The sequence below is a fragment of the Eumetopias jubatus genome, unplaced genomic scaffold, assembly GCF_037043125.1.
Source record: "Eumetopias jubatus isolate StellerSeaLion01/CBP00866 unplaced genomic scaffold, mEumJub1_p1.0 scaffold_16, whole genome shotgun sequence".
Lineage (NCBI taxonomy): Eukaryota > Metazoa > Chordata > Mammalia > Carnivora > Otariidae > Eumetopias > Eumetopias jubatus.
Genome location: NW_028274822.1, coordinates 49,780,248 through 49,807,514, shown reverse-complemented (window position 1 = coordinate 49,807,514; position 27,267 = coordinate 49,780,248). Strand labels below are relative to the sequence as shown.

The following is a 27,267-nucleotide window of genomic DNA, read 5'->3' as shown; positions in this document are numbered from 1 at the left end:
GCATAAGGAATTTTTAGACTATAGGAAATACTTCTGTCTTAATGTCATTTTTAACAGCTTTTATATGGTAGCGTAATTCTTTTAATTCTAAGGAGACCCCAAATTCTATAAATTGGAACACAAGGGTAGCAGTGTGATCAAAATGCCACTTTCAATTCAAGGTGGTTGGGGTGACAAAAGGAAGTATTAGTGATTGTCCATATTTTCCACCTTTGAAAATGGTGTCTGTGGGGGTCCCCAGTGAATGGGAGCAGATTGGACAGTTTCTGGTCTTCCTTGTTTTATCATGCTCAGGGAAGTGACACAAATTTGATGCCTCAGCACATGCCTGATTATATAAGAAACAGAAATATTTCTGTCTGCTGATATGTGGGTAGCTTTTTCTATCCATACAGAAGTAAAGAGGTTTTAAGGAAGTGGGAGAGATTAGAAGGGGAAGTGAAGAGATAGTGGAAGCCATTTTCACTTTCTAAAATAGATTTTCTTGGTCTCATCAACCTCATACCACCTTGTTAGTCACCTAAAATTTATTAGAAAAAAACTATTTATTGGGCAATGACAGGCAGCAGGGAACAGGATCCCAGAGAAGAAAGTACTAGGAAGCTACTCTGTCCTGAGTTGGAACAGGGGAGCACTAGAGATTCATTTGTACAAATACAACAAGTACCTAAAGGTAACATTCTTAAAATCAGTTTCCAACCATGTAGTTAGCTGCCCAGTGCCCAACCTGGTTTGTAGATGTTGGTATTTGGCTCCCAGCCTCCGCCTCCCAACCTGCCATTACCTAGAGGTGCTGCCTATCCATCCAGTATCCTAGCTTCTCAGGACCTTAAGCTCCTCACTCATCCATACTCTTCTGCAACCGCCTGCTCCATAATCATATCCCAGACCCTGCTGGATCCCAGAATCATCCATTCCAATGTCCCCAATGCCAGCCCACAGACTTTCTTCCTACATACTCACAGTGTTGGGCACTATAGGGGAAGAAAGTCAACCCTTCCAGCTGATGCCATCGTAAACTCTTTTTCAGCTCTCTAGTTGGATCTCTCCCATTCCCCATAGTGGCTGGCTACTATAGACTCTGTTTCATCAAAACTTAAGTCTTCATCCTTCTCTCTTAGCAAACAACCATGCCATGGACTCCTCCCCTTCCCCACCCCCAAAAGAAGAAAACGTCAGATAACAACATCCTGCTTCCAAATCTAAGAACCTAACCGCATACACACCTACCTTTTCCCCTTCCCTCCTGATCAGGGAAAGAGCTCTATGTAAGCCTGACTCTCCCACCTTCTCATTCTCATGGACCTCACACTATTGATTATCTCGTAACTTCCTGGGGCTCGTTTCATCCATTTAAACCTGCTTCCACTTTCTCAAAGATGAAACAAGACTCTGTTAGTCCAACCTAACCCTCCAGCTCACCTTCCTCTGGTTAACTGCCAAGCTTACTGAGAGAGTTGTCTATTGTTATCTTGTTTCCTCAGCCCCTACTCTCTCCTCAACACTCCTCAACACCCATCAGCCTCCACTTCTCACCCCCACCCTTTTAGGACTCTCACCACTGTTACCAATGACCTTTTCAAGCCTTATCTGAACTCTTGATAGCACAGGTGACCTCCATCACTTCCTTTAAACACTGCAGTTCCTTTGGCTTCCAAGACATTCTTACTCAGCTTTTCTTCCACACCCTCAGGCACCCAACTACCCCCTGCAGTGCTCCAACCCCCCCCCCCCCAGGGCACTCAAAGCCCTGTTGTGGCTGTGGGTTTGTTAGTGCTCTTTCTCCACAACTAGAAAAGTAAAATAGGAAACATCTCTGTCTATGGATGGCACAGCAGACACTTAATAAATATTTGTCAAACTGAATTTTTGTAATGTTTTGTTGAATTTTAAGTTAAAATCTATTTTAAAAGGAACCCATCGAAGCAGTATTTGAGATTTGGTAGTCCTCTGGCAAAAACAAATTTGGTTATTAAAACCATATTTCATATAATGATAAATTATTGAACATTACTAATTACATTGAAACTAATGATGTACTACTATATGTTGGCTGATTCAATTTAAATAAAAAATGGGAAAAAAACATATTTCAAGAAATCTACTTTGGCTATAAGTAAAGGCCTTCAATGTGTATGTATTAGGTGTGTCTGTCAGTCACACAGGGCTCTGAAGTCGTATCTATGTGTTCAGAACACTGTTCTTATACAGGTCTAGTGCTGCTTTCTTCCTTCACCCAAATAAACTACCCAGCAGTAGAGATTCACACAGACAAGTCTGCACCAAACCCAGATTAAAGAATTCCCTCCAGGAGGAGGACAGAAGGGAACCAGCTGGGCCACCAAGAGACAAAGGAACCCAGAGCACTGAAAACAATCAGTGGGGATTTTAACCAGCTATTTCAATTGGAGGTTATTTATCTGCTGAAAAGAGATTGCCAGGGTGAAGGAATGCCCATTGTTATCATAATACTTAAAAATTCAGCATGCTCGGGGCGCCTGGGTGGCTCAGTCGTTAAGCGTCTGCCTTCGGCTCAGGTCATGATCCCAGGGTCCTGGGATCGAGCCCCACATCAGGCTCCCTGCTCAGCGGGGAGCCTGCTTCTCCCTCTCCCACTGCCCCCGCTTGTGTTCCCTCTCTCACTGTGTCTCTCTTTGTCAAATAAATAAATAAAATCTTAAAAAAAAATTCAGCATGCTCTAATGAATTAATATTTTCTTGATTTTCATATTCTTTTAAGCAGTACAATCATTTTTGCATACCAAAACTTTGGAGAAATTAATTCCATCCAAAAAGAAGGTGAACAGCTAAAATTGAGAGTAGTTGTATTTTTCTTTGGAATATCTTCTTGATGAGAAGAGCAAGAAATAAAAATTAGAAATAAAAAATTTAGAAATAAAATTCTGTGTTAAAAAACATCAAGGGATAAGAACATACAAGTCAGGGGCGCCTGGGTGGCTCAGTTGGTTAAGCGTCTGCCTTCAGCTCAGGTTATGATCCTGGGATCCTGGGATCGAGCCCTGCTTCAGGGAGCCTGCTTCTCCCTCTCCCTCTGCCCCTCCCCACTGCTCGGGTGCTCTTTCTCTCTCTCTCTCAAATAAATAAATAAAATCTTTTGAAGGAAGGAAGGAAGGGAAGCAAGGAAGGAAGGGAAGGAAGGGAAGGAAGGAAGGAGGGAAGGAGGGAGGGAGGGAGGGAAGGAAGGAAGAAAGGAAGGAAGGAAGGAAGGAAGGAAGGAAGGAAGGAAGGAAGGAAAAAAAAAAAGAATGTACAAGCCAGATGCTTTGTTCTCTCCAAACAGCAGCGTAGTGGGACATTGGTTTGAGTACTGGGTCATCTTTAATGATATCTAGATGTTTCAGATTTCCCTGATCATTATCAGTTTGATGTGATATTCAGGCTGATTAGCTACTTCTAGTGATGGATGCTGGCCACTCATTCAGACTTTCCATCTTTGTGGAAAGGCGTTTGACATTGGTGCTTATAGGGTATTATGGACTTGGTGTATATGTTCTTTTTTTAAATTTTTTTATTAACATATAATGTATTATTTGTTTCAGGGGTACAGGTCTGTGATTCATCAGCTTTACACAATTCACAGCATTCACCATAGCACATACCCTCCCCAATGTCCATCACCCAGCCACCCCATCCCTCCCACCCGCCTCCACTCCAGCAACCCTCAGTTTGTTTCCCAAGATTAAGAGTCTCTTATGGTTTGTGTCCTTCGCTGTTTTTGTCTTGTTTGATTTTTCCCTCCCTTCCCCTATGATCCTCTGTCTCGTTTCTCAAATTCCTCATATCAGTGAGATCATATGACATTTGTCTTTCTCTGATTGACTTATTTCCCTTAGCATAATACCCTCTAGTTCCATCCACGTCATTGCAAATGGCAAGATTTCATTTTTTTTGATGGCTGCATAATATTCCATAGTATATATATACCACATCTTCTTTATCCATTCATCTGTTGATGGACATGTAAGCTCTTTCCATAGTTTGGCTATTGTGGACATTGCTGCTATAAACAGTGCAGTGCACATGCCCCTTCGGATCACTACATTTGTATCTTTGGAGTAAATACCCAGTAGTGCAACTGCTGGCTCATAGGGTAGCTCTATTTTCAACTTTTTGAGGAACCACCATACTGTTTTCCAGAGTGGCTACACCAGCTTTCATTCCTACCAACAGTGTAAGAGGGTTCCCCTTTCTCCGCATCCTTGCCAACATCTGTCATTTCCTGACTTGTTAATTTTAGCCATTCTGACTGGTGTGAAGTGGTATCTCATTGAGGTTTTGATTTGTATTTCCCTGATGCCGAGTGATGTTGAGCACTTTTTCATGTGTCTATTGGCCATTTGGATGTCTCCTTTGAGAAATGTGTGTTCATGTCTTCTGCCCAGTTCTTGATTGGATTCTTTTTCTTTGGGTGTTGAGTTTGGTAAGTTCTTTATAGATTTTGGATACTAGCCCTTTATCTGATATGTCATTTGCAAATATCTTCTCCCATTCTGTCGGTTGTCTTTTGGTTTTATTGACTGTTTCCTTTGCTGTGCAAAAGCTTTTTATCTTGATGAAGTCCCAATAGTTCATTTTTGCCTTTGCTTCCCTTGCCTTTGGGGATGTTTCTACGAAGAAGTTGCTGCGGCTGAGGTCGAAGAGGTTGCTGCCTGTGTTCTCCTCAAGGATTTTGATGGATTCCTGCCTCACATTTAGGTCTTTCATCCATTTTGAGTCTATTTTTGTGTGTGGTGTAAGGAAATGGTCCCGTTTCATTCTTCTGCATGTGGCTGTCCAGTTTTCCCATGGTGTGTATGTTCTTGGTTTTATTCTCCTTCAAGACCCTTGGATGGTAGAAAAATTGCTGCTTCCCCTTTAAAGGTTTTAGACTCATGGCCTCAGAAGACATGATGTTGTTTCTCTTTAATCCCATCGAGGGGAATACAGGATAGTGCTCAAGTTTTCCTTAAGCACATCTGGCTCCTATAGCCTTCAGTAAAGAGAAGGGGGTGCAAATGGCAATAATCAGGCTGCTTGAAGTCCTTGGCCATCCAAGAAGTTTCCTCTCCAGGGATGTGTCAACTTGGTTATTTCCATGGAAGATGTTCACGACTGAGGCATGGCCTCTGGTGCCCCCCAACTTCAGATTAATCACCTTTAGGGAACACAGGGCTTCCCAACCACCACTGGCTCTGTTCTAGAACTCAGTGAGTTGCAAAATAAGAAGAGTTACTAATGCCTTCTAACTTCTCATTCATGTTAAGAGTAAGGTTTATTATTTAAGCAGACATGGCCCTGAATCTCTCAGGGCTACTACCATCAGTACCCCAGGTGGGCCCTATATAACTGTGATAAAGAAGTTATCAAGAAGACGGAAAGGGACCTTTCTCAGACCAGCCTTTTCTTAGCACTTCTGACCATTTTCAGATTCCCCACCTCTGTGCATGTTTTTGAAAAACAAAACAAAATATGAAGGGTAAACCAGGAGCTAGTGAAACATTATTTATATTAGGTTAGAAGAGATACAGATGAGATAACTTTAAATCCTTATAGATGAATTATGAATTAAAAATTAAGTTAAAATGGGAAAAAAACTTAAAATTGAATGCAAACAAAAATAAATGAACCTAACTTCATATCCTAACTTCATGTCAAATTAATAACATAGTCACACACCAATAATTGAAATATTTTTTAATATTTTATTTATTTATTTGACAGAGAATGATACAGCGAGAGAGGAACACAAGCAGGGGGAGTGGGAGAGGGAGAAGCAGGCTTCCCACGGAGCAGGGAGCCCGATGCAGGGTTCGATCCCAGGACCCTGGGATCATGACCTGAGCCGAAGGCAGATGCTTAACCAACTGAGCCACCCAGGCGCCCCTAATTCAAGTATTTTTAACACAGTTTTCTTATTGTATACTCTCAATGTGTTGTATCCTAAGAGCACAAAAAATTGAAAATGAATTTTGAATTTTTTTAAAAGATTTTTATTTATTTTTTTAAAGATTTTATTTATTTATTTGAGAGAGAGAGAATGAGAGATAGAGAGCACGAGAGGGAAGAGGGCCAGAGGGAGAAGCAGACTCTCCGCTGAGCAGGGAGCCCAATGCAGGGCTCAATCCCAGGACCCTGGGATCATGACCTGAGCCAAAGGCAGACACTTAATGACTGAGCCACCCAGGCGCCCCTGAATTTTGAATTTTAACCCATATATTGTTGAGAGTGGTGTTGATAATTTTAAAACTATCGGCTCAGTCGTTCAGCGTCTCCCTTCGGCTCAGGTCATGATCCCAGGGTCCTGGGATCGAGTCCCACGTCGGGCTCCCTGCTCGGCGGGAAGCCTGCTTCTCCCTCTCCCACTCCCCCTGCTTGTGTTCCTGCTCTCGCTGTCTCTCTGTCAAATAAATAAATAAAATCTTTAAAAAAAAAAAAGACTATCTCATGTATATCACAGGGTAGAGCAAATGAGTAAACATTTTAATGTTGTTGAGCACCAGGGTTCTCACATGAAAGAAGGGAGCCTCAAATATGGAATGGGGAAAAGGAATATTCCTTTTTAGATTTAAATTGGATTTAAGTATGAACTCATAATTTGAAAAAAATTAAAAATGTTTCCTAACTCTGTGCACTGAAAGATCTTAAAAATAGTGACATCTCAGGGACACCTGGGTGGCTCAGTCAGTTAAGCATCTGCCTTTGATTGAGGTCCTGATCCCAGGGTCCTAGGATCGAGTCCCTCATCGGGCTCCTTGCTCAGGGGGGAGCCTGCTTCTCCCTCTGCCTGCCACTCCCCCTGCTTGTGCTCTCTCTCTCTCTCTGTGTCAAATAAATAAATACAATCTTTAAAAAAAATAGTGACATCTCAGTATCAGTATGTACACTTACCATCTAGATAGATCTTGGCTTATAAATACCATTCTCCACTGTCTCAGCTCTGAGGTGGGAACAGTCTGGAATCTTGTTGTATCAGAAAGTGAGGAAGTACTCCAAGACTGATGGGGACATTTCAAAAGGACATAGCAGCCTGTTCGAAGGGGCTTTTACTAGCCAAATTTGGTAATTTTGAGTATCAAAAGGAACGATGCTAATGGATTATAACCTACTGAATTTAAAAAAAGAAAATCCATGAGTCCTTAAGTAATACTAAAAAAAAAAAAAAAAATCAAAGGGGCAGGAGATGTGAGGGGTTGGGGGCAAACCCTTCTTTATAAAAGAGTACTAGCTAATAAATGTAGAAAAATATATAGAATTAGAAAATCTCTATTTTGCATTACCAATGTAATTACTAATTATGACCAGTATCATCAAGAGATACTAAAATCATTACATAGGGGCACCTGGGTGGCTCTGACTGACTGAAATCAAGAGCATCTGACTCTTGATTTGGGCTCAGGTCATGATCTCAGGGTCCTGGAATCCAGCCACACCTCAGACTCTGGGCTCAGTGGGGAGTCTGAGGATTCTCTGTCTCCCTCTTCCTCTCCCCCCCATGTATGCACGTTCTCTCTCTCTCAAATAAATAAATAAATCTTTAAAAAATAAATAAAATTATTAAGTAAAATGTCATTTGGGAAAAAATATGCACAGTCTCAAAATGTCATCCCACATATTAAAAATTACACGAAGGAAAATGTGTCTTTACAATGGAGAGATTTGCCAGTAGGCATTACCATAACCAAATAATCAAACTTTGTCCTCTCCAGTTATAGGACAGATTGACATTATGAGCAAAGGGAAGTAAACAATGTCACCTGTGAGGTGTCATTGCCAAAAATGTTTAACCTGAGTCTTATCACAAGGACACTTCAGATTATATGGCATTGTACAAAAGAAGCTGCATTTAAAAAAAAGCAAGGAAAAGTCCAAAAAGAAAAAAAAGGTAGGGGGCTCTTTTAATTATGAATAAAGAAACATGGTAACCAAGTGTAATGCTTAATTCTTGATTAGATCCTAGACCTAAAAAGAAAAAGAAAAAACACAACCCTGGGACAATTAGTGAAACTCAGATGGGGGTTGGTATTAGAGAATATTATATCAGTGTTAGTTTAATTCCTAGGAGATAATAAAGTTATGTAGGAAACTGCCTTTGCTTTACTTATTAAATACATATTGAAGTATTTAGGGGTGAATATTATGATATGTTATTACCAAATTATTCAGCAATAACTAACAATAATAAAAAGTAATAAAGAGAAAAAGCAAATGCAACAAAATATTAACAACTGGTGAATCTAATTGAAGGGTATTGCATTGATCTTTTCTATAGTATTCAAAATAGAAAATGAGGGGAAAATAGTCGCTTTTCATTGATGATATATCCATCAGATAGAATTTAGTATAGTTATTGTTTTCAAATAGTTTCTAAACCATGGATATTTTCATTCTTCCCTTTTAAGAAATTTTAAATATTGAATAAATCAAATTTATAAAATTTATAAAAGATATTATAAATCACAATATAACAAACATTTATGTACCCATTAAAATAAGGAACACTGGACTCTTATTTCCCTCCCTGATGTTAATGTTTTTTTTCTTTCAAAGGTAACCATTATTCTGAATTTTCTGTTTATTGTTCACTTGTTTTATTTAGTTTTGCTAACTCCTAAACATTATATATTAACCTATATTATATTAGTTATATTAATATATAAACAATAACACTCCTAAACAATATATTGCTAAATTTCAAATCCTTTAGACCTTTTGTAAATGGAATCTATGCATGTGTCTGAAATTTGCTTTTTACACTCAGTGTTACATCCCTGAGATTGATCCTATTGATATGTGTAACTGTAATTCATTCATTTTACTGCTTTTTAGTAATCACACATTTAAAAAAAATCAGTTTACTACTGATAGACATTTGGGTTCTTTCTAGTTTTTTACTTTTTCAGATGTGCTGGTACACAAATAAAAGAGTTTTTCTGAAAGTAGAATTGTTGTGGCATAGGTTATATATATTTTAAATTTTACCAAATAATGCTAAATTTTTTTCCAAAGTGGTTATATTTACATTCCCATCAGCAATGTATGTGTTTCAGTTGCAAATATTTGTTTGGTCATGCTTCTTTAAGATTTTTTTTTTATTTTAAAATAATTTTAGATCTACAAAAAAAGTCATAAAAACTGTACAAGGAATACATTAATGAAATTAATGCCACTTATGATAGCATCAAAAAGAATGAAATTCCTAGGAACATATTTGACAAAATAAGTGTAAAACTTAGAAAATATTGTTGAAAGACATTAAAGAAAACCTAAATAAATTGAAAGACATCCTATGTTCATGAATTGGAAGGCATTATTAAGATGGCAATATTCATTAAATGGATCTACAGATTCAGTGCATTCCCTGTCAAAAGCCCAGATGGCTTCTTTGCAGAAATTAACAAGCTGACCCTAAAATTCATACAGTACAAAGCTGCAGTAATCAAGACACTGTGATACTGGCATAAAGATAGACCTATAAATCAATGGGATAGAACTGAGAGAGTCCAGAAATAAATCCTCCTAATGTGTGGTCAACTGAATTTTGACCACCATGCCAAGACCATTCAATGGGGAAAGAATCTTTTCAACAAATGGTGGGGGGCAACTGGATATACATATACAAAAGAATAAATTTGCACTCCCACCTCACAAACAAAAAGTAACTCAAAATAAGTCAAAAACTTAAATATAAGAGCTAAAACTAAAAATTCTTAGAAGAAAACATGGGTAAACATGTAAAAATCTTCATGACTCTGGATTAAACAATGATTTCTTATATTTGACTCCAAAACACAAACAATAAAAAGATAAACTGGACACAATCAAAAAAAAATTTTTTTTAAGATTTTGTTTATTTATTTGAGAGAGAGAGAGAGAGAAACAGTATGAGAGGGGAGAAGGTCAGAGGGAGAAGCAGGCTCCCCGCTGAGCCGGGAGCCTGATGTGGGACTCGATCCCAGGACTCCGGGATCATGACCTGAGCCGAAGGCAGTTGCTTAACCAACTGAGCCACCCAGGCGCCCTGGACACAATCAAAATTTAAAACATTTGTGTATCAAAGGACACCATCAAGAAAGTGAAAGGGAAATCACAGAATGGGAAAAATTATTTTTTTAAGATTTTATTTATTTATTTGAGAGACAGAGATAGAGAGCAGGAGCATGGGGAGAGAACGAGAGGGAGAAGCAGACTCCCCACTGAGCAGGGAGTCCCACATGGGCGGGACTCGATCTCAGGACCCTGGGATCATGACCTGAGCCGAAGGCAGATGCTTAACTGACTGAGCCACCCAGGCACCTCTATTTTTTTTATTTTTAAAAAGTATTTAAATTCCAGTATGTTAACATACAGTATAATATTAGTTTCAGGTATACAATATAGTAATTAAACACTTCCATACATCACCCAGTGTTCATCAGGATAAGTGCACTCCTTAATCATCTATTTAACCCATCCCCCCAACCACCTCCCTTCTGGTAACCATCAGTTTGTTCTCTATAGTCAAGAGTCTGTTTCTTGGTTTGTCTCTCTTTTTCTTTTTTTTTCCTTTGCTCGTTTCTTAAATTCCACATATGAGTGAAATCATATGGTATTTGTCTTTGATTTATTTTGCTAACCATAATACTCCCTAGGTTCACCCATGTCATTGATTTCATTCTTTTTTATGGCTGGGTAATATTCCATTGTGTATATATACCACATCTTCTTTATCCATTCATCAGTCAGTGGACGTCTGGGCTGCTTCCATAATTTGGCTATTGTAGATAATGCTGCTATAAACATCAGGGTGCATGTATCCCTTTAAATTTGTATTTTTGTATTCTTTGGATAAAACCCTGGTAGTCCAATTGCTGGATTGTAGGGTCGCTCAATTTTTAACTTTTTTTTTTTTGGTAAGATTTTATTTATTTATTTGACACAGAGAGAAAGAGATAGTGAGAGCAGGAACACAAGCAGGGGGAGCGAGAGAGGGAGAAGCAGACTTCCCGCGGAGCAGGAAGCCCAACGTGGAGCTCGATTCCAGGACCCTGGGATCATGACCTGAGCCGAAGGCAGACGCTTAATGACTGAGCCACCCAGGCGCCCCTCAATTTTTAACTTTTTGAGCAACCTTCATACTGTTGTCCACAGTGACTGTTCCAGCTTGCATTCCCACCAACAGTGCAAGAGGGTTCCCCTTTCTCTACATCCTCACTAACACCTGTTGTTTTTGTGTTGTTAATGTTAGCCATTCTGACAGGTGTGAGGTGATATCTCATTGTAGTTTTTTTTTTTTAAGATTTTATTTATTTATTTATTTGAGAGAGAGAGCAAAAGCAGGGAGAGTGACAGAGGGAGAAGCAGGCTCCCCGCTGAGCAGGGAGCCAGACATGGGCTTGATCCCAGGACCCTGGGATCATGACCTGAGCTGAAGGTAGATGTTTAACTGACTGAGCCACCCAGGCACCCCTTATTGTAGTTTTGATTTGCATTTTCCAGATGATGAGTGATAATGAGCATCTTTTCTGTTGGCCATCTGTATGTCTTCTTTGGAGGAATATCTGTTCATGTGTTCTGCCCATTTTTAAATTGGATTATTCATTTTTGGTAGTGTTGAGTTTTAAAAGTTCTTTATATATTTTGGATACTAACCCTTAATCAGATAGGTCATTTGCAAATATCTTTGAAAATGGGAGAAATTCTTTGCAAATCATATATCTGAGAAGGAACATATGTCCACACCATTTAAAGGCCTATTACCACTCAATAATAAAAAGACAAATAGCCTAATTAGGTTATGTGTATAAAGGATCTGAAGAAGCATTTATCTAAAGAAAATATACGGATGACCAGTGAGCACATGAAAAGGTGCTCCACATTATTAACCAAAGGAGACATGAAAATCAAAACCACAATGAGATACTACTTTACACCCACTAGAATGGCTGTAATAAAAGAGAGACAATAACAAGTGTTGTTGAATATGTAGAGAGATTGGAACCTCATACGCTGCTGGTGGGAATGTAAATGGCATAGCCACTTTAGAAACAGTCTAGCATTTTCTCAAATGGTTAAACAATGAATTACCATGTAATAAAACAATTCCACTGCTAGATATGAAATGAGAGAGAAGTGAAAACATATGTTCACATATAAACCCGTATGCAAAAGTTTATAGCAGTATTACTCATGATAGCCAAAAAGTGGAAAGAGTCCAAATGTCCATTATGTCCATGATGAATGGATATATAAAATGTGATAATCTATACAATGGAATATTATTCAGCAATAAGAAGAAATAAAAGTATTGATGCATGCTACATGGGTGAAACTTGAAAACATTACTCCAAGTGAAAGAAGCCAGTCATACACATACATAACAATCATACATTGTTATGATTCCATTTATATTAGATGTTTAGAATAAGTGAATCTATAGAGAAAATAGATTGGTAGTTGCCTAGGGCTGGGGAACTCAAGGGAGAATTGAGGAATGATGGTTAAAAGGTATGGGCTTTCATTTGGAGGCCATGAAAATATTCTAAAATTGATTGTAATGATTGTACAACTCTGTGAATATACTAAAGCTATTGAAATGTATATTACAAATGAGCAAATTGTATGTGAACTATATCTTAGTAAATTTGTCAAAAAATAGTAGAGAGTTCACATATACTCTTCACCACCTTCACTTAAAGTTGACAACTTACATAACTATAGTACAATTATTAAAACAGGAAATCAATCCTGGAACAATACTATTAGCTAAAGACCTCACCAGTTTTCCCTTAATGTCTTTTTCTGTTTCAGGATCCAATCCAGGACCCCACATTACATGTAATTATTGTGTCCTCTTTGTCTCCTACAAAAGTGACATTTCTTCAGTCTTTCATTGTTTTGCATAACCTTAACACTTTTTGGCAAATACTAGTCAGTTGTTTTGTATAAAATCTCTCAATTTGGGAATGTCTGATGGTCTCTCACAATTAGATTGAGGATATTTGTATTTGTCAAGAAGACCGCAAAAGTGATACTGTGTCCTTCTCAGTGCATGGTATCAGGGGAACATGATGTTGATATGCCTTATTATTGGTGATGTTAACCTTGATCACTTGATTAAGGTGGTATCTGCCATGTTTCTCCATTGTAATATTATTGTGTTCCTCTTGGTAGTTGATAAAAATATTGGGAGAATACTCTGACATTATGCTAATATACCTCCAATCATGAATTTTAGCATCTATCAGTGGATTTTGCCTACTGCTTATTGTGGTATTTGCATAATGATAACTTTGTATTTCTATCATTTTTCCTACACTTATTAGTGAAAATTCATTAATTGAATCCTTCTGTAAGGAGGAGCTCTTTCTACTCCTTTATTTATATCAGCATGGATTTGTGAACATTTATTTTATTCTATAGGTCATTTCCAACACTATCATTATTTATTTTGCTCTCAAGTTTTCTACTTTGGCCATTGGAAGCCCTTTTGGGTAGACTCTTTTGTCTTTTTTTAAGACTATTTTTTTAGAGCAGCTTTAGGTTCCCAGCCAAATTGAAGGGAAGGTATGGAGATTTCCCATATACTCCTTGCCCCCACATATGCATAGCCTCTCCCATTATCAACATTCCCCACCAGAGTCGTCCATTTGTTATAATTAATGAGTCTTCATTGTTTGTGTTCCTTTAATATGTCACTATCCCTTTTTAAAATATTTTATTTATTTATTTGAGAGAGACAGAGATAGTGAGAGAGAGCATGAGTGGGAAGGAGGGGGAGAAGCAGACTCCCTGCTGAGCAGGAAGCCCGACACGGGGCTTGATCCCAGGACCCTGGGACCGTGACCTGAGCCAAAGGCAGACGCTTAACCGACTGAGCCACCCAGGCGCCCATCACTATCCCTTTTTATGTACTTCTTTATTTTCTGGAACCACAGACATTCCAAAGTTATTTTTAATTTCCCTACCCCAAACCTTGAGTTAAACTCTTCTCTAAGGAACTCTGATTCCTTTTGTTGAAGAATGCTATTTAGAAACCAAAATCTGGGGATGCCTGGGTGGCCAGTTGGTTAAGCATCTGCCTTCAGCTCAGGTCATGATCCCGGGGTCCTGGGATCGAGCCCCATGTCAGGCTCCCTGCTCAGTGGGGAGTCTGCTTATCTGTCTCCCTCTGCACCTCCCCTTTGCTTGTGCTCTTTCTCTCTGTCAAATAAATGAATAAAATCTTAAAAAAAAAAAAGAAACCAAAATCGAGGCTAAGTGTGCTTATCGTTACTGGAGTATCATTGTTCCTGGGCTCACTCAGTAGACAGAGGTAGGAAATATATGTATTTTATTAACCTGTGCATGCGTGCACACACACACACTCCTCTTTATTTCTGTATCTATCTATATATCTATATTTAAAAATATGAGTTGGTACTAATATATGAACACCAAAATGTTCGTTTTAGTCTTTCCCCTTTATTTGTAACTTCTTTCTATGACAGGGGAAAACCTACTTCTCCTTATCTATAATATATTCACTTCTTTGATTTTTTTCTAGCGGTTATGCAATTGATAACCTATACCCCTGTGACAAGCAGATTTGCTAACTGAAGTTTTTTAGTATAATTTTTTTGTCTTTAGCAGTAGAGTATCCAGCCAAAACACTGATTTACTTTACTTACATTTGTTCTTTTCATCCTCATCCCCTTCAGTGTGGTTATGTTAGGTTTCATTTGTTATTGTTTGGCTTCCATTTTGCCCACCTCTGCATCTCCTGCCCTGATCCTTGGTTGATTTCTTTTATTGCTATGGTTCTAAGAGCCAAAGCTATGCAAAATGGTATATTTGGAGAAGTGTCTGTCCCCACTGATACCGACCCCATTCCCTTTCTCTCCTTTCTACCACTTTTCCACCCACTCACCTGTAGGTTATTAATCTCTTTAGTTTCTGGTCTTTCTTTTGCAGAAATGAGGAGATACATATGGATTTTTTTCCCATCAACTTCTTTCTTACAATTATATTGTTTTAAAAATTTTAACTACTTCAATATGGTTCCATTTTGTTGTGGTTTTAATTTGTATTTTTCTTATTAATGAAGTTGAACATCTCTTCATATTTTCAATAGCCTTTGGGTTTTTTATTTTAGGAAATGTCTATTAAACTTTTTTTTGCTCATTTTCTCTTGGGTGTGTAGGAGTAATTTATGTGTTCTGAATACAAATCCTTCATTAGTAATACTTGTTATGGATTTAGGAGGCTTGTCATTTTATTTGTAATGTCTTTGATGAAGAGTTCTTAAGTTTAATTTATCTATCCTCTGGACTTTTGTGCTTAAGAAATCCTCTATGAGTTCATATAGTTATTCTACACTGTCATTTAAAATTTTTAGTTTTGTCTTCTACATTTAAGTTTTTAATCTACCTGATTTTATGTATTTATTTATTTTGGGGTAAGGTAAGATCCAACATAATTTCTTGGTTCTTCACCAGTTATTAAAGTTACCACTGATCTGCAATGCAAGATTTATCATTAACCAAGTTTCCATATGTATGGGGTTCTCTTTCTGTGGTCTACCCCTGTGCCAGAACCACTTTGTCTTAGTAATACAGCTCTATAATTCTTAGTCTCTGGAAAGGCAAATCTGTCCTACCTTTTCTACTTTAGGACTGCCTTGACTATTCTTGGTCCTTTGCTCTGCCATATACATTTTTAAAACAATTTTTCAAGGTTAAAAAAAACTGTTAGAATTTTTATTGGAATTACATTGTGTCTCTAGATAAATTTGAGGAGAATTTATTTTTAACTATATTTTATGATATAGCCCTATTCAGGTCTTCTTTAATGTCATTAATAGTTTCATCATTTTCTCTATAGAGATCTTATACACCTTTATTCCTACTTAATATTTTATGTTATTGCCAATGTTTTTTTAAAAATATATACTTCTTAACTGTTTGCAGCTAGTGTATAGAAATGCAGTTAATTTTTATAAATTGATTTTGATTCTATCAACTTAACCAAATTCTTATATTTGATTTATCTGTGGATTGTTTTGCATTTTTTACACAGACATATTATTAATACATAATGATAGTTTTGTTTCTTATTTTACAGTTACAAGTGAAAAATATCAGGATATACAATTACAAAATGCTAGGTAGCACAATATGCATAGGAAAAGACACAGGAAGGAATGCACAGAACTGTTCACAGTCGCTTATTTTGAGTTAAAGAATTATGGATAAATTTTTCTTTTTAATATATCTCTATACTTTCCAGTTTTTCCAAGATGAGTATCTATCACTTTCATAACCAGGAAAGAAACAAAACTTAAAAATAAAAGCAAGTCTAAAACAAACTTTAAAGGTAAGGATTACCTACTAAAAATGCCCAGTTAGAAATTAAAAAATCAAGTACCTATGATGTGCCTGCTCCCCACTGAAATTCACCACTGCAGAGCCAGATGGCTGCATAGTTATGGACCATTACACATGTTATATCTAAGAGAACAACCTCTTAGATTCATGGAACTTTGCTTTCCATTAGGGCATGTATGAAATTGACCTGTCAAAGGTCTTTATTCATTTATTTTAAAACATAGTCAACTCTTAATTATCCATAAGAAATATTTTTATTCTTTATGAATTATTTATGATCTTTTCATATAGTAAGTTACGATTAATTTGCACTGCTTATTTCCTAGGGATAAACTTAGGAAATATAGACTTATTTTCAACTGGCACTCTTCTCCCTCTGAGAATATACAGATTAAGGAAACAGAAACCCCCGGAGATTAAGTACGTTCTCTCTCTATTTGCTCACCTCCTCTATCACCGCCTCCCATAGTACGTACTTGCCTCCCATCATGACACTTTTCAAAATTATCCATCTTCTCCATCAAAAGCTTCATGAGGTTAAGACCTTTGTCCTGCACTCCTGTGCATCCCCATGACTAGCACAATACCTGACATAGTACCTGATACATAATGGAAGCTCAATAAACCACTATGGAATACTGAATGCATTTTATAAGAAATCCACTTTCAGAAAAATCAGAATACCTGCCACATTAAGTGTTTGGTTGCTTTCAGGTATAGTCACAATAACATTTGGCTACATTTGGGTGGAAATTGAAAACAATGTCTGGGTAAAGTCTTCTCGGCGAAAAATGTTTGAAAGCAAAATGACCTTTCTGTTCATCTTTTCTTGCATAATGAATTTTTCATATGGTAAAACATTCTTCCTATTTTCTTTTATACCATTTAGAGCTATTACTTTACAGCATCTAGATGTTAATTGCATGTCTTTGTTAAATGAGCTGATTTTATCTGAAAAGAAAAGCTAGGTAAACAAAATTAAGTCAACATAATTTTATAAAATCTCTTAATTTAACTTGTTTCTTTTTAATTTTAATTTTTTTTCACATAGTTGTGGCTGGTGGGTGTGGCTGATATTAGATGTCAAATACCCTCTAGTCCTGGGAGCCCAGGCTGATCCTCAAGGTCCCCATGACATATCTAACCCTGAAATTAGCCTTCTGGTTCCTTCTCCTTCTTGGAGGGCTGTGGGCTTGAGTCACAAGGCTCTCATCTCAGGGGAGATTAGTCCTTCCCCCCATGCAGCTAAAGGCCTGGAAGAGGGGGTTGCCCTTGGTTTGGGTTTTTTCCCCCCAGCTTCATTGAGATATAATTGCCATATAACATTGTGTAAATTTAAAGTGTACAATGTACACCTTGATGATTTGATACTTTTATATATTGTGAAATATTTATCACAATAAGGTTAGTTGACATATCCTCCACCTCACATAATTATCATTTTGTCTCTTCATTTGGAAGGAGGATTTTATGTTTTAACTGATTATCCCAAAAACACCTTCATGTGCTTCAAACTTTTTAGATGTTTGAATGTAGAAGTAATTATATTATGGACAGAGGTAATCACACAGTACTGAGATTTCCATTTCTGATATTTTGATATAGTAATTTTGGGTAATTTGGTTCATTTTATTAATTTGGTACATAATCCAACATCCATTGAGGACTGCCCATACTCTAGTTACTGTGCAAAACTGTCACTATATAAAATGAGTAAAAGCTCACAGTCTAGTTATGGCATATATGGACATCCTATGTTATTTTCCTTTTTCTTCTATATGTTTTGTTGCTGATTTGGGGGGTAAAGAAGGCTTGTGTGATTCTATTAATCAGGTCAAGGGCTATAGCTCTGAGTGGCCTGTGGTCGCTATCATAGCAACACTTTAACATAAATAGAATTTAATTAGACAGAGGCCTCATACATTCGACCGCTCCTACTTAACGTAGCAGATCATTCGTTCCCTGTTGCCCTTTGTGTGAGGTGTAGGAGGTGGGGTGGGGGGTTCTAAAGGAAAAGAAATCTGGTATTTCCTCATTAAATTGGGGTGGGGAATATGCAGTTTCCCCATACATATGCTCTGTAAACCTATACATAAGGCTACTACCTGGTATATCAGTTGACATTGAACTTCAGTTTATTTCATTTATATATATGTACGTGAAAAGATAAACTCTTTTTTTCTTCTTGGCAGGTGTCCTTGTAGACTTGGGTCTGGAGGAAAATGGGACAGCTTATCAGAGAGCAGAGAAATATGTTGTTCGTCTAGACAATGAGATTCAAACCAAGTTTGAAGTTTTTATGAGAAGGGTAAAACAGAACCCGTACACACTGTTTGTGCTGGTTCATGACAACTCCCATGTGGAACTAACGAGGTGATTGCTTCAGAGTGAGCAAATACAGTGTTTCTTCTAGCACAGCAATGATTTTATCATAAATTCCCGAAAAGCCCAGAGACCCTAAAACTTGGCATATTCTTATTGGTAACTTATTCCTACTCCTTCCCTATGCTCTCAACTTTCCCTACCAATTTAGTGTTGATTTCATTTTAACTTATTGTGACTGAATTTAGAAATCTTTGTTAAAGGGACACCTGGGTGGCACAGTCAGGTAAATGGCCGACTCATGGTTTCGGCTCAGATGGTGATCTTAGGACCATGATCTCAGGGTCATGATCTCAAGGTCCCGAGGTTGAGCCTGGCCTCGGCCTTAAGCTCCTGTGCTCAGTGGGGACTCTGCCTAAGTCTCTCTCTGTCCCTCCCCCACTCGTGGGGTCCTTCTCTCTCTCAAATAAATAAATATATCTTTTAAGGAAGGAAGGACGGGAGGGGGGAGGGAGGGAGGGAGGGGGAGGGAGAAAGAGAAAGAAGGAAAGAAAGAAAGAAGGAACCCCTGTTAAAAAGCTGTCTTCAGGGTATTGCAGAACTCAGCTGCCTCAGAGAAAGGACAACAAGCAGGAAGGTTGAGGTTCATGAGCTTCCAGAAGGGCCATGTGCTTTCTTTTCCCCACCCGTCTTCCTCCTCAGTTCTTTTCCCTTTCTCCCCCCTTCCTCTTTTCTTTCCTCTTCTGCTGTTGCTCCTGTTCCTTGCCTTTCTCCCGACCTGCATACCTTTAACAGTAGTAAAGATGCCATTTAAAGATCTGAGAGCAGGGGCACCTGGCTGGCTCAGTCAGGAGGAGCATGTGACTCTTGGTCTTGATGTTGTGAGTTTGAGCCCCACGTTGGGTGTAGAGATCACTAAAAATAATAAATAAACTCTAAAAAGAATTTTTTTAAAAAAAGATCTGAGGGCGCCTGGGTGGCTCAGTTGGTTAAGCGACTGCCTTTGGCTCAGGTCATGATCCTGGAGTCCCAGGATCGAGTCCTGCATCGGGCTCCCTGCTCAGCAGGGAGTCTGCTTCTCCCTCTGACCCTCCCCCCTCTCACGTGCTCTCTCTCTCTCTCATTCTCTCTCTCAAATAAATAAATAAAATCTTAAAAAAAAATAAAAATAAAAAATAAAAAAAGATCTGAGAGCAAATCTGAAACCTTCCCCAATTTACCAGTTTAAACAAGAGAATATCCTATTTCTCAGGTGGGTTAACAGTGAAAGGATAGTAAATTAGTAATGTGGCATGATGGAGCCAGTTTTGCTCCCAGACCAAATTATAGTAATTATCTGTTAGGGTGTATCTTTGATCTTATGGGTTAAAAAGGCAAGTTCAGGCATCATCAGGTGTTCATAGATTTTCCTTTCTTCAGGACACACTGAGATTAAGAATATGAAAGATTTGGGGTCTTTTGTAGAAATAACAGAATTACAAAAGTGCTTGTTCAAAAGCCAGAATGTGTTTGACACTCCACAATCTGAACTCTAAATCCATATGTAGGTGTAAATAAGATCTTGCATAGCATGTTAGATTTGAAAGAAAGAAAGAGAGAGAGAGAGAGAGAGAGAGAGAAGAAAGAAAGAAAGAAAGAAAGAAAGAAAGAAAGAAAGAAAGAAAGAAAGAAGGAAAGAAAGAAAGAAAGAAAAAGAAAGAAAGAAAGAAAGAAAGAAAGAGAAAGAAAGAAAGAAAGAAAAGAAAGAAGAAAGAAAGAAAGAAAGAAAGAAAGAAAGAAAGAAAGAAAGAAAGAAAGAAAGAAAGAAAAAGAAAGAAAGAAAGAAAGAAAGAAAAAGAAAAAGAAAAGAAGAAAAGATAGAATTTTGCCCAGATGCTGTTCAGTTACTCCTTGTGTTCTATGAGCAAAAATGATATACCTCATCTTTGAAAGTTTGGGGTAATAGCTCTGAGGATGTATATTGGATGTATATCGCTCTATATTTAATTCCCCAGGGTACTGAGGTTATTTCTTTGACAAAAAAAAAAAAATACATGGTTTTGAGGCTGCATAGCAACCTGGTACATCCAAATTGAACAGAACTGAAAATGATTCAGATATAAAAATTTTGGTCATGAGGAGGGAGGGGTTAAGTGGCCCCTGTGTAACCTCCCCATAGTATAACATGCTCAAGGGAGGAAGGAGAGTGACATTAACACAGGGAGGATTCCTCGTAGTTTGGGGGCCTTTCTGGGGTACCAATCATTGCACAGTTATAAGCATCATATTTTGATGGAGAAACTCATTCAGATGAGCTTTCAGACCAAAGTGATCCATCTCAGCTACAGATTTAGGTATCCTTGGCCTGTAGAACTGAGTTACACTTTGAGGTATATCAGAGGCAGACTGAAACAGGAAAAAAAAAATATCTTTGAGATCTGTCTGAAAGTGGTAAGAAGGAGTGTAATTATTGCTCTTTCAAATTAAATGTTGGTTGCCTCTAATCCTGCTCCCAATTAAAGAGGACTAGAAACATAAAAATGAAAACATTATCTCCATTTTGGTGTCTGCTTCTGTATCTGATCCCTTAAATTAGGAGGTATTAATGTGACTTTCAATATTTCTACACAGTGTCATTTCGGGTTCTTTGTCACATGGTGAACCCAGTCATGGATTGGCTGATAGAGTCATTAACTGCAGAGAAGTCCTGGAAGCTTTCAATCTGCTGGTGCTCCAGGTTAGCTCCTTCCCGTACACACTGCAGACCCAACAGTCTCGAATCAGCTCCAGCAATGAGGTTCACTGGATACAGCTAGACAACATGGTGAGTCTCTGTTCTGCTCTCTGATACACAGTCATGTTCTCAGTTCCCCAGGGAGCAGAATCTTGTAATAAAATATGGTCATTGCTTTGTAAAATAACACATGACTTCAAAAATCTAACATAAAGCTTTATCTCCCAAAAGTTCCGTATAATTACAATTATTATAAGACTAAAAAATTGTGAGTAGTGTCCTATATAAATCTGATTATGTTCTTTTTTAGGTTATCATGCAGATACAAAATTATCCATCCTATATAGTTTTCCCACAAAAAATGTGATACTATCTTATATGGCCACCAATAGCTTGGACTGTCTTTATGCCTTTAAATGATTAATTTCAGGGGCGCCTGGGTGGCTCAGTCGGTTGAGCATCTGCATTTGGCTCAGGTCCCGATCCCAGGGTCCTGGGATTGAGCCCCACCCCCACCCCCCTGGGGCTCCCTGCTTGGCAGGGAGCTGCTTCTTCCCTCTCCTCCCCGTCATGCTCTCTCTCCCTATCTCTGTCTCTCTCTCTCAAATAAATAAATAAAATCTTAATAAAATAAAATAAAATAAATGATTAATATCAGTCTGAAATGTGGAAATTTTATTGTCCTTTTGAATGGCTCCTCTGTCATGTTTCAGTCTTACTGATCTATGACTGTAAGTTATGCTCATGTTCTCCCAGCAACTGGGATTTTTTTCTTGTAATCAGTTCTCAGTCTTCTGGTTGAAACAGGGGATTATGATACTGTTATTTTAAATTACTCAGTAGTAACACTTAATGTGTTAAGAGCAGCCATCTCAAAGTTGTACATATTCAGGACTGTATGTTTTTTTGGCTCCAATCCCTAACACCTGGAAAATATTTTCCATAACCTATACAGTGTATGATAAATACACTATCCAAGAAAAGAAATAAGTGTTTCATAAAAAAACAACGAAGGTTAGCCATTAAGCAATGGATTCTTTGTTTAAAAATATTGAACATATGTGTATTTTAAAATAAACATGTTTAAGTAAAAGATGCCAGATATGTCTTACATAAGAATAACATTTAGGGGCGCCTGGGTGGCTCAGTCATTAAGCGTCTGCCTTTGGCTTAGGGCATGATCCCGGGGTCCTGGGATCCTGCCCCGCATCGGGCTCCCTGCTCAGTGCGGAGCCTGCTTCTCCCCCTCCCTCTGCTGTTCCCCTTGCTTGTGTTCCCTCTCTCACTGTCTGTCAAATAAATAAATAAAATTTTTTTTAAAAAAAGAATAACATTTATTCACTTATCAACCCAGTGCATTTCATTCTGTTATGAAGTACATAAGTTTTCCCTTACCTGTAGCTCTTATTTTTGAGTATTGGTTTGCTCTTTGCAGTCAAGCAAGCTCAAGTCACTGAATCATGTTGGCATCAACCATGCCTCCCTTGTGAGAACTGTCTCAGTGTGTTCACTAGCACATAGAGATTGCTTTGAGCTCTCACTTTGTTAGTATCTTCTCTATGCCATCTTCGTCAGTTGGATGTCAAATTACAGGTGAGATTAAGAGGCTACACTTTGCCTCTAAAGTGTAGGGTGCACTTGAAGCCTACCCAAGTAGTTGCCCTGACATGGAATGGGATTGCCAATAGAACTTATGAAGGGAAAATTTGTTTTTTGATTTTTTAAAGATTTTTATTTATTTGACAGACAGAGACACGGCAAGAGAGGGAACACAAGCAGGGGGAGTGGGAGAGGGAGAAGCAGGCTTCCCGCCGAGCAGGGAGCCCAATGCAGGGCTTGATCCCAGGACCCTGGGACCATGACCTGAGCCGAAGGCAGACGCCTAATGACTGAGCCACCCAGGTGCCCCAGGAAAATTTGTTTTTTAAGCCAACAGTTTTCCTATTAAATGTTAGCTTTCAAAATATTGTTGGGGGGGAAGAGAACCATCCTAATTTACCTTGTTGGTGTTGTCTTTTCCAGAGGGATCACACCAGTGATAGGAAGGACTCATAGCTTCTGCCCTTTACCTTCTCCTGACATGAAATAATAGGGAAATATGCTTAAGATAATTTTCCTTAGAAGTCATTCCTGGATGCCTGGATGGCTCAGTTGGTTGAGCATCTGACTCTTGATAATCAGGTCATGATCTCAGGGTTGTAAGATCGAGCCCCACATCAGGCTCCACACTCAGCATGGAGTCTGCTTGAGATTCTCTCTCTCTCTCTCCCTCTGCCCCTCCACCCACTCCTGCTCACTCTCTCTTTCTAAAATAAATAAATAAAATCCTCAAAAAAAATCATTCCTATGATTATGGTTACTTTTTTAGGCATAATAACGGTACTATGGTTATAATTTTTAAAGCGTTCTTATTTCAGAGGCATCTAGTGAAGTATTTATGAATTAAAGATTTGATACCCAGATTTAATCAAAATAATTGAGGGGTGGGGAGTTATTATACTCTAAAAAAAAGGTGGTTTGTTTTTTTTTTTTAATCATCACTATGAGGGGTGCCTGGGTGGCTCAGCTGTTAAGCATCTGCCTTCGGCTCAGGTCATGATTGGGATCGAGCCCCACACTGGGCTCCCTGCTCGGCGGGAAGCCCGCTTCTCCCTCTCCCACTCTCCCTGCTTGTGTTCCCTCTCTCATTGTGTCTCTCTCTGTCAAATAAATAAAAATAAAATCTTTTTAAAAAAATCATCACTATGAAATTGAGATCAGCATAGAAAAAAGATAAAAACTTTGAATCTAATTTATAACAACAGCCTTACACATTAGGGAAGAATCCTAACCATTAGCCTCCTTTTGTTATCCTGAGACCAGTGTCTTCAAAAAGGAAAAATTGAGAAAAGCAGAGTAATTCAATTCAAAAAATACTGAGCACTTGTGGGCTAGTGTTAGATCTTTCCAAGAACACACAGAGAGAACTGACTATTTAAAGGAGAAAGCAAAGTACTTATTAAAGTTACTGTTATGAAAGTAGAATAACATATACATAGAGAAAACAGTTTGTTGGTTACCAAAGGCAGGAGTGGGATGGGTGAAATGGATGAATGGGATCAAAAGGTACAAACTTCCAGTTATAAAATTAATAAGTCCTGGGGATGTCATGTACAGCATGGTGATTATAGTTAATATTGTATGGCATATTTGAAAGTTGCTAAGAGAGTAGATCTTACAAGTTCACATCACCAGAAAAAAAATTATAATATATGGGCTGAGGGACTTACTCTGGTGATCATTTTGCAATATGTATGTAGGCATACCTCATTTTATTGTGTTTTTCTTTATTGCACTTTGCAGATATTTCATTTTTTACAAACTGAAGATTTGTGGCAATCCTGTGTCAAGCAAGTCTGTTGGCACCATTTTTCCAACAGCATTGCTCACTTCATGTCTCTGTGTCAAATTTTGGTAATTCTCACAATATTTCAAACTTTTTCATTATTATTTATTATGGTGATCTATGATCATTGATCTTTGATATTACTATTGTAAACACATTAGTAGATTTAGCATTGTGCCACAATGCCACATCCATGTAAGAATGTGAACTAAATAGTATTGACAATGCACTTGGTCACCCAAGAGCTCTGATGGAGATGTACAATGAGGTGAATGTGGTTTTCATGCCTGCTAACACAACACCCATTCTGTAGCCCACGGGTCAAGGAGTAACTTCAATTTTCAAGTCCTGTGATTTAAGAAAATACATTTCATAAGGCTATGGTAGCAATAGATAGTGATTCCTCTGATGGATCTGGGCAAAGTTAGTTGAAAACCTTCTGGAAGGAATTCACCATTTCAGGTGATGAGACATTCATGATTCATAGGAAGAGGTCAAAATATCAGTATTAGCAGGAGTTTGGAAGAAGTTGATTCCAAAGTTATGGATGACTTTGAAGGGTTCAAGACTTCAGTGGAGGAAGTCCCTACAGATGTGGTGGAAATAACAAGAGACCTAGAATTAGGAGTGGAGCCTGAAGATGTGACATCATTGCTGCAAGCTCATGATAAAACTTTAACAGATGAGGAGTTGCTGCTTATGGATGAGCACAGAAAGTGGTTTCTTGAGATGAAATCTACTCCTGGTGAAGATGCTGTGAAGATTGTTGAAATGATAATGAAGGATTTAGAATATTACATGAACTTAGTTGGGAAAGAAGTGGCAGGGTTTGAGAGGATTGACTCTAATTTGAAAGAAGTTCTGTGGGTAAAATGCTATCAAACAGTATCACATGCCACAGAGAAATCATTCATGAAAAGAAGAATCCATTGATGTGGCAAACTTCATTGTTGTCTTATTTTAAGAAATTTCCACAGCCACTCCTGCCTTCAACAGCCACCGCCCTGATCAGTCTGCACCATCAACATCAAGACAAGACCCTCCACCAGCAAAAAGATTATGGTTTGCTGAAAGTTCAGATGATGGTTAGTATTTTTAAGCAATAAAGTATCTTTTAATTAAGGTATGTACATTGTTTTTTTAGACATAATGCTATTGCACACTTAATAACATAACTTTTGAATGTATTGGGAAACCAAACAATTCATTTGACTCATTTTATTGACGACCTGCTGTATTGTAGTGGTCTGGAACCAAACCCTCAAATCTCCAAGGTATCCCTTATGCATAAATAGAATCATTATGTTGTACACCTGTTAACTAATGCAATGCTACATGTCAATTACATCTCAATTTCAAAAAAAAAATCAAGTTGTACACCTTGAATATATACAATTTTTATTTGCAAAAACTAAAACAACAGAGTAGAGTAAGACAATTTTAAAAAATCAAAATGCTCTGGGGGTTGAAGGGAGGGAGAAGTCCCACCCATCTGAGAGCACTAGGAAAAGCGACATGGAGAGAGCATGGCAGATGGCGTTGCAAGAGCGGAAGGACTGGGTGCAGGCACTTCTGGCAGCGGACAGCTTGGGCAGCACCACAGAGGAGGAAACACAGGGATTTTTCAGAGAACACTAAGGGGATGAAAAGAAACCTGGAAATATACAGATAGAGGCTTGCAGTGCCAGGCTGGCAAAGTTTACACTTATTACATAGGCATTAACAATTTTTTCATAAGGGCATAGTATTATTAAAAATGCAGTTGAGCCTTGAACAACACAGGGGTCAGAAGCACCCACCCCTGTGCAGCTGAAAATTCGCATATAACTTTGACTCCCCCCAAATTTATCTACTAATAGCCTACTGTTGGCTGAAAGCCTTACCGATATATAAACAATTAACATCTATTTTGTATATTATATAACTATATACTGTATTCTTACAATAAAGTAAGCTAGAGAAAGGAAAGGGTTAAGGAAATCGTACGGAAAAGAAAATACATTTACAGTACTGTACTGTAAAAAATCTACATATAGGCAGAGCGACTGATGGTCCTGCAGATCTGTCTCTTGCTTCAACAGTGTTTGGATGGAACAGACCCAGGGATGCCCCTTCTTCCAGCCTCCAAACACCCTCCAATCTCTTTTCCAGTTGCAACCTCAGAACCATCTCAGCCATCCTCTGGCTTCAGGACTAGCCGTCACCAGTTTTTGAGCTTAAGTCCTTATTGCCAATCAACCATGAGCTCCTGGATTCATCAGAATGATCCCATCAAGGTGGAGGCCGCCCTCACCTGCCTGGTCAACATGCATCCACAAGACTCCAATGCCTACCTCTCCCTGGGCTTCTGTTCCAACCTCAGCCATGTGGCTCTGGAGTGCCAAGTCTCTTGAAGATACAAGATCGGCCCGGCAGCCGTTCACTCTTTGGGACATGCGGAAGCCCTCTCAAGATGCGTGGGGTAAACCCATGGTCCTGGAGAAGAATCTGAACCAGGGTCTTCTGGA

The 27,267-nt window shown here is 38.3% G+C and overlaps 1 protein-coding gene across 4 annotated transcripts in view; it reads left to right on the top strand.

Moving 5' to 3' along the window:
* Positions 1-27,267, top strand: part of GREB1L (GREB1 like retinoic acid receptor coactivator) — a 136,413-nt gene that overhangs the window by 69,971 nt on the left and 39,175 nt on the right. For all 4 annotated transcript variants that reach the window (XM_088019365.1, XM_028092524.2, XM_088019364.1 and 1 more), the window contains 2 exons: positions 18,533-18,713; positions 21,273-21,465. In XM_088019365.1, coding sequence (XP_087875491.1) covers positions 18,533-18,713; positions 21,273-21,465 — 374 coding nt within the window. The remainder of the gene's footprint in view (positions 1-18,532; positions 18,714-21,272; positions 21,466-27,267) is intronic.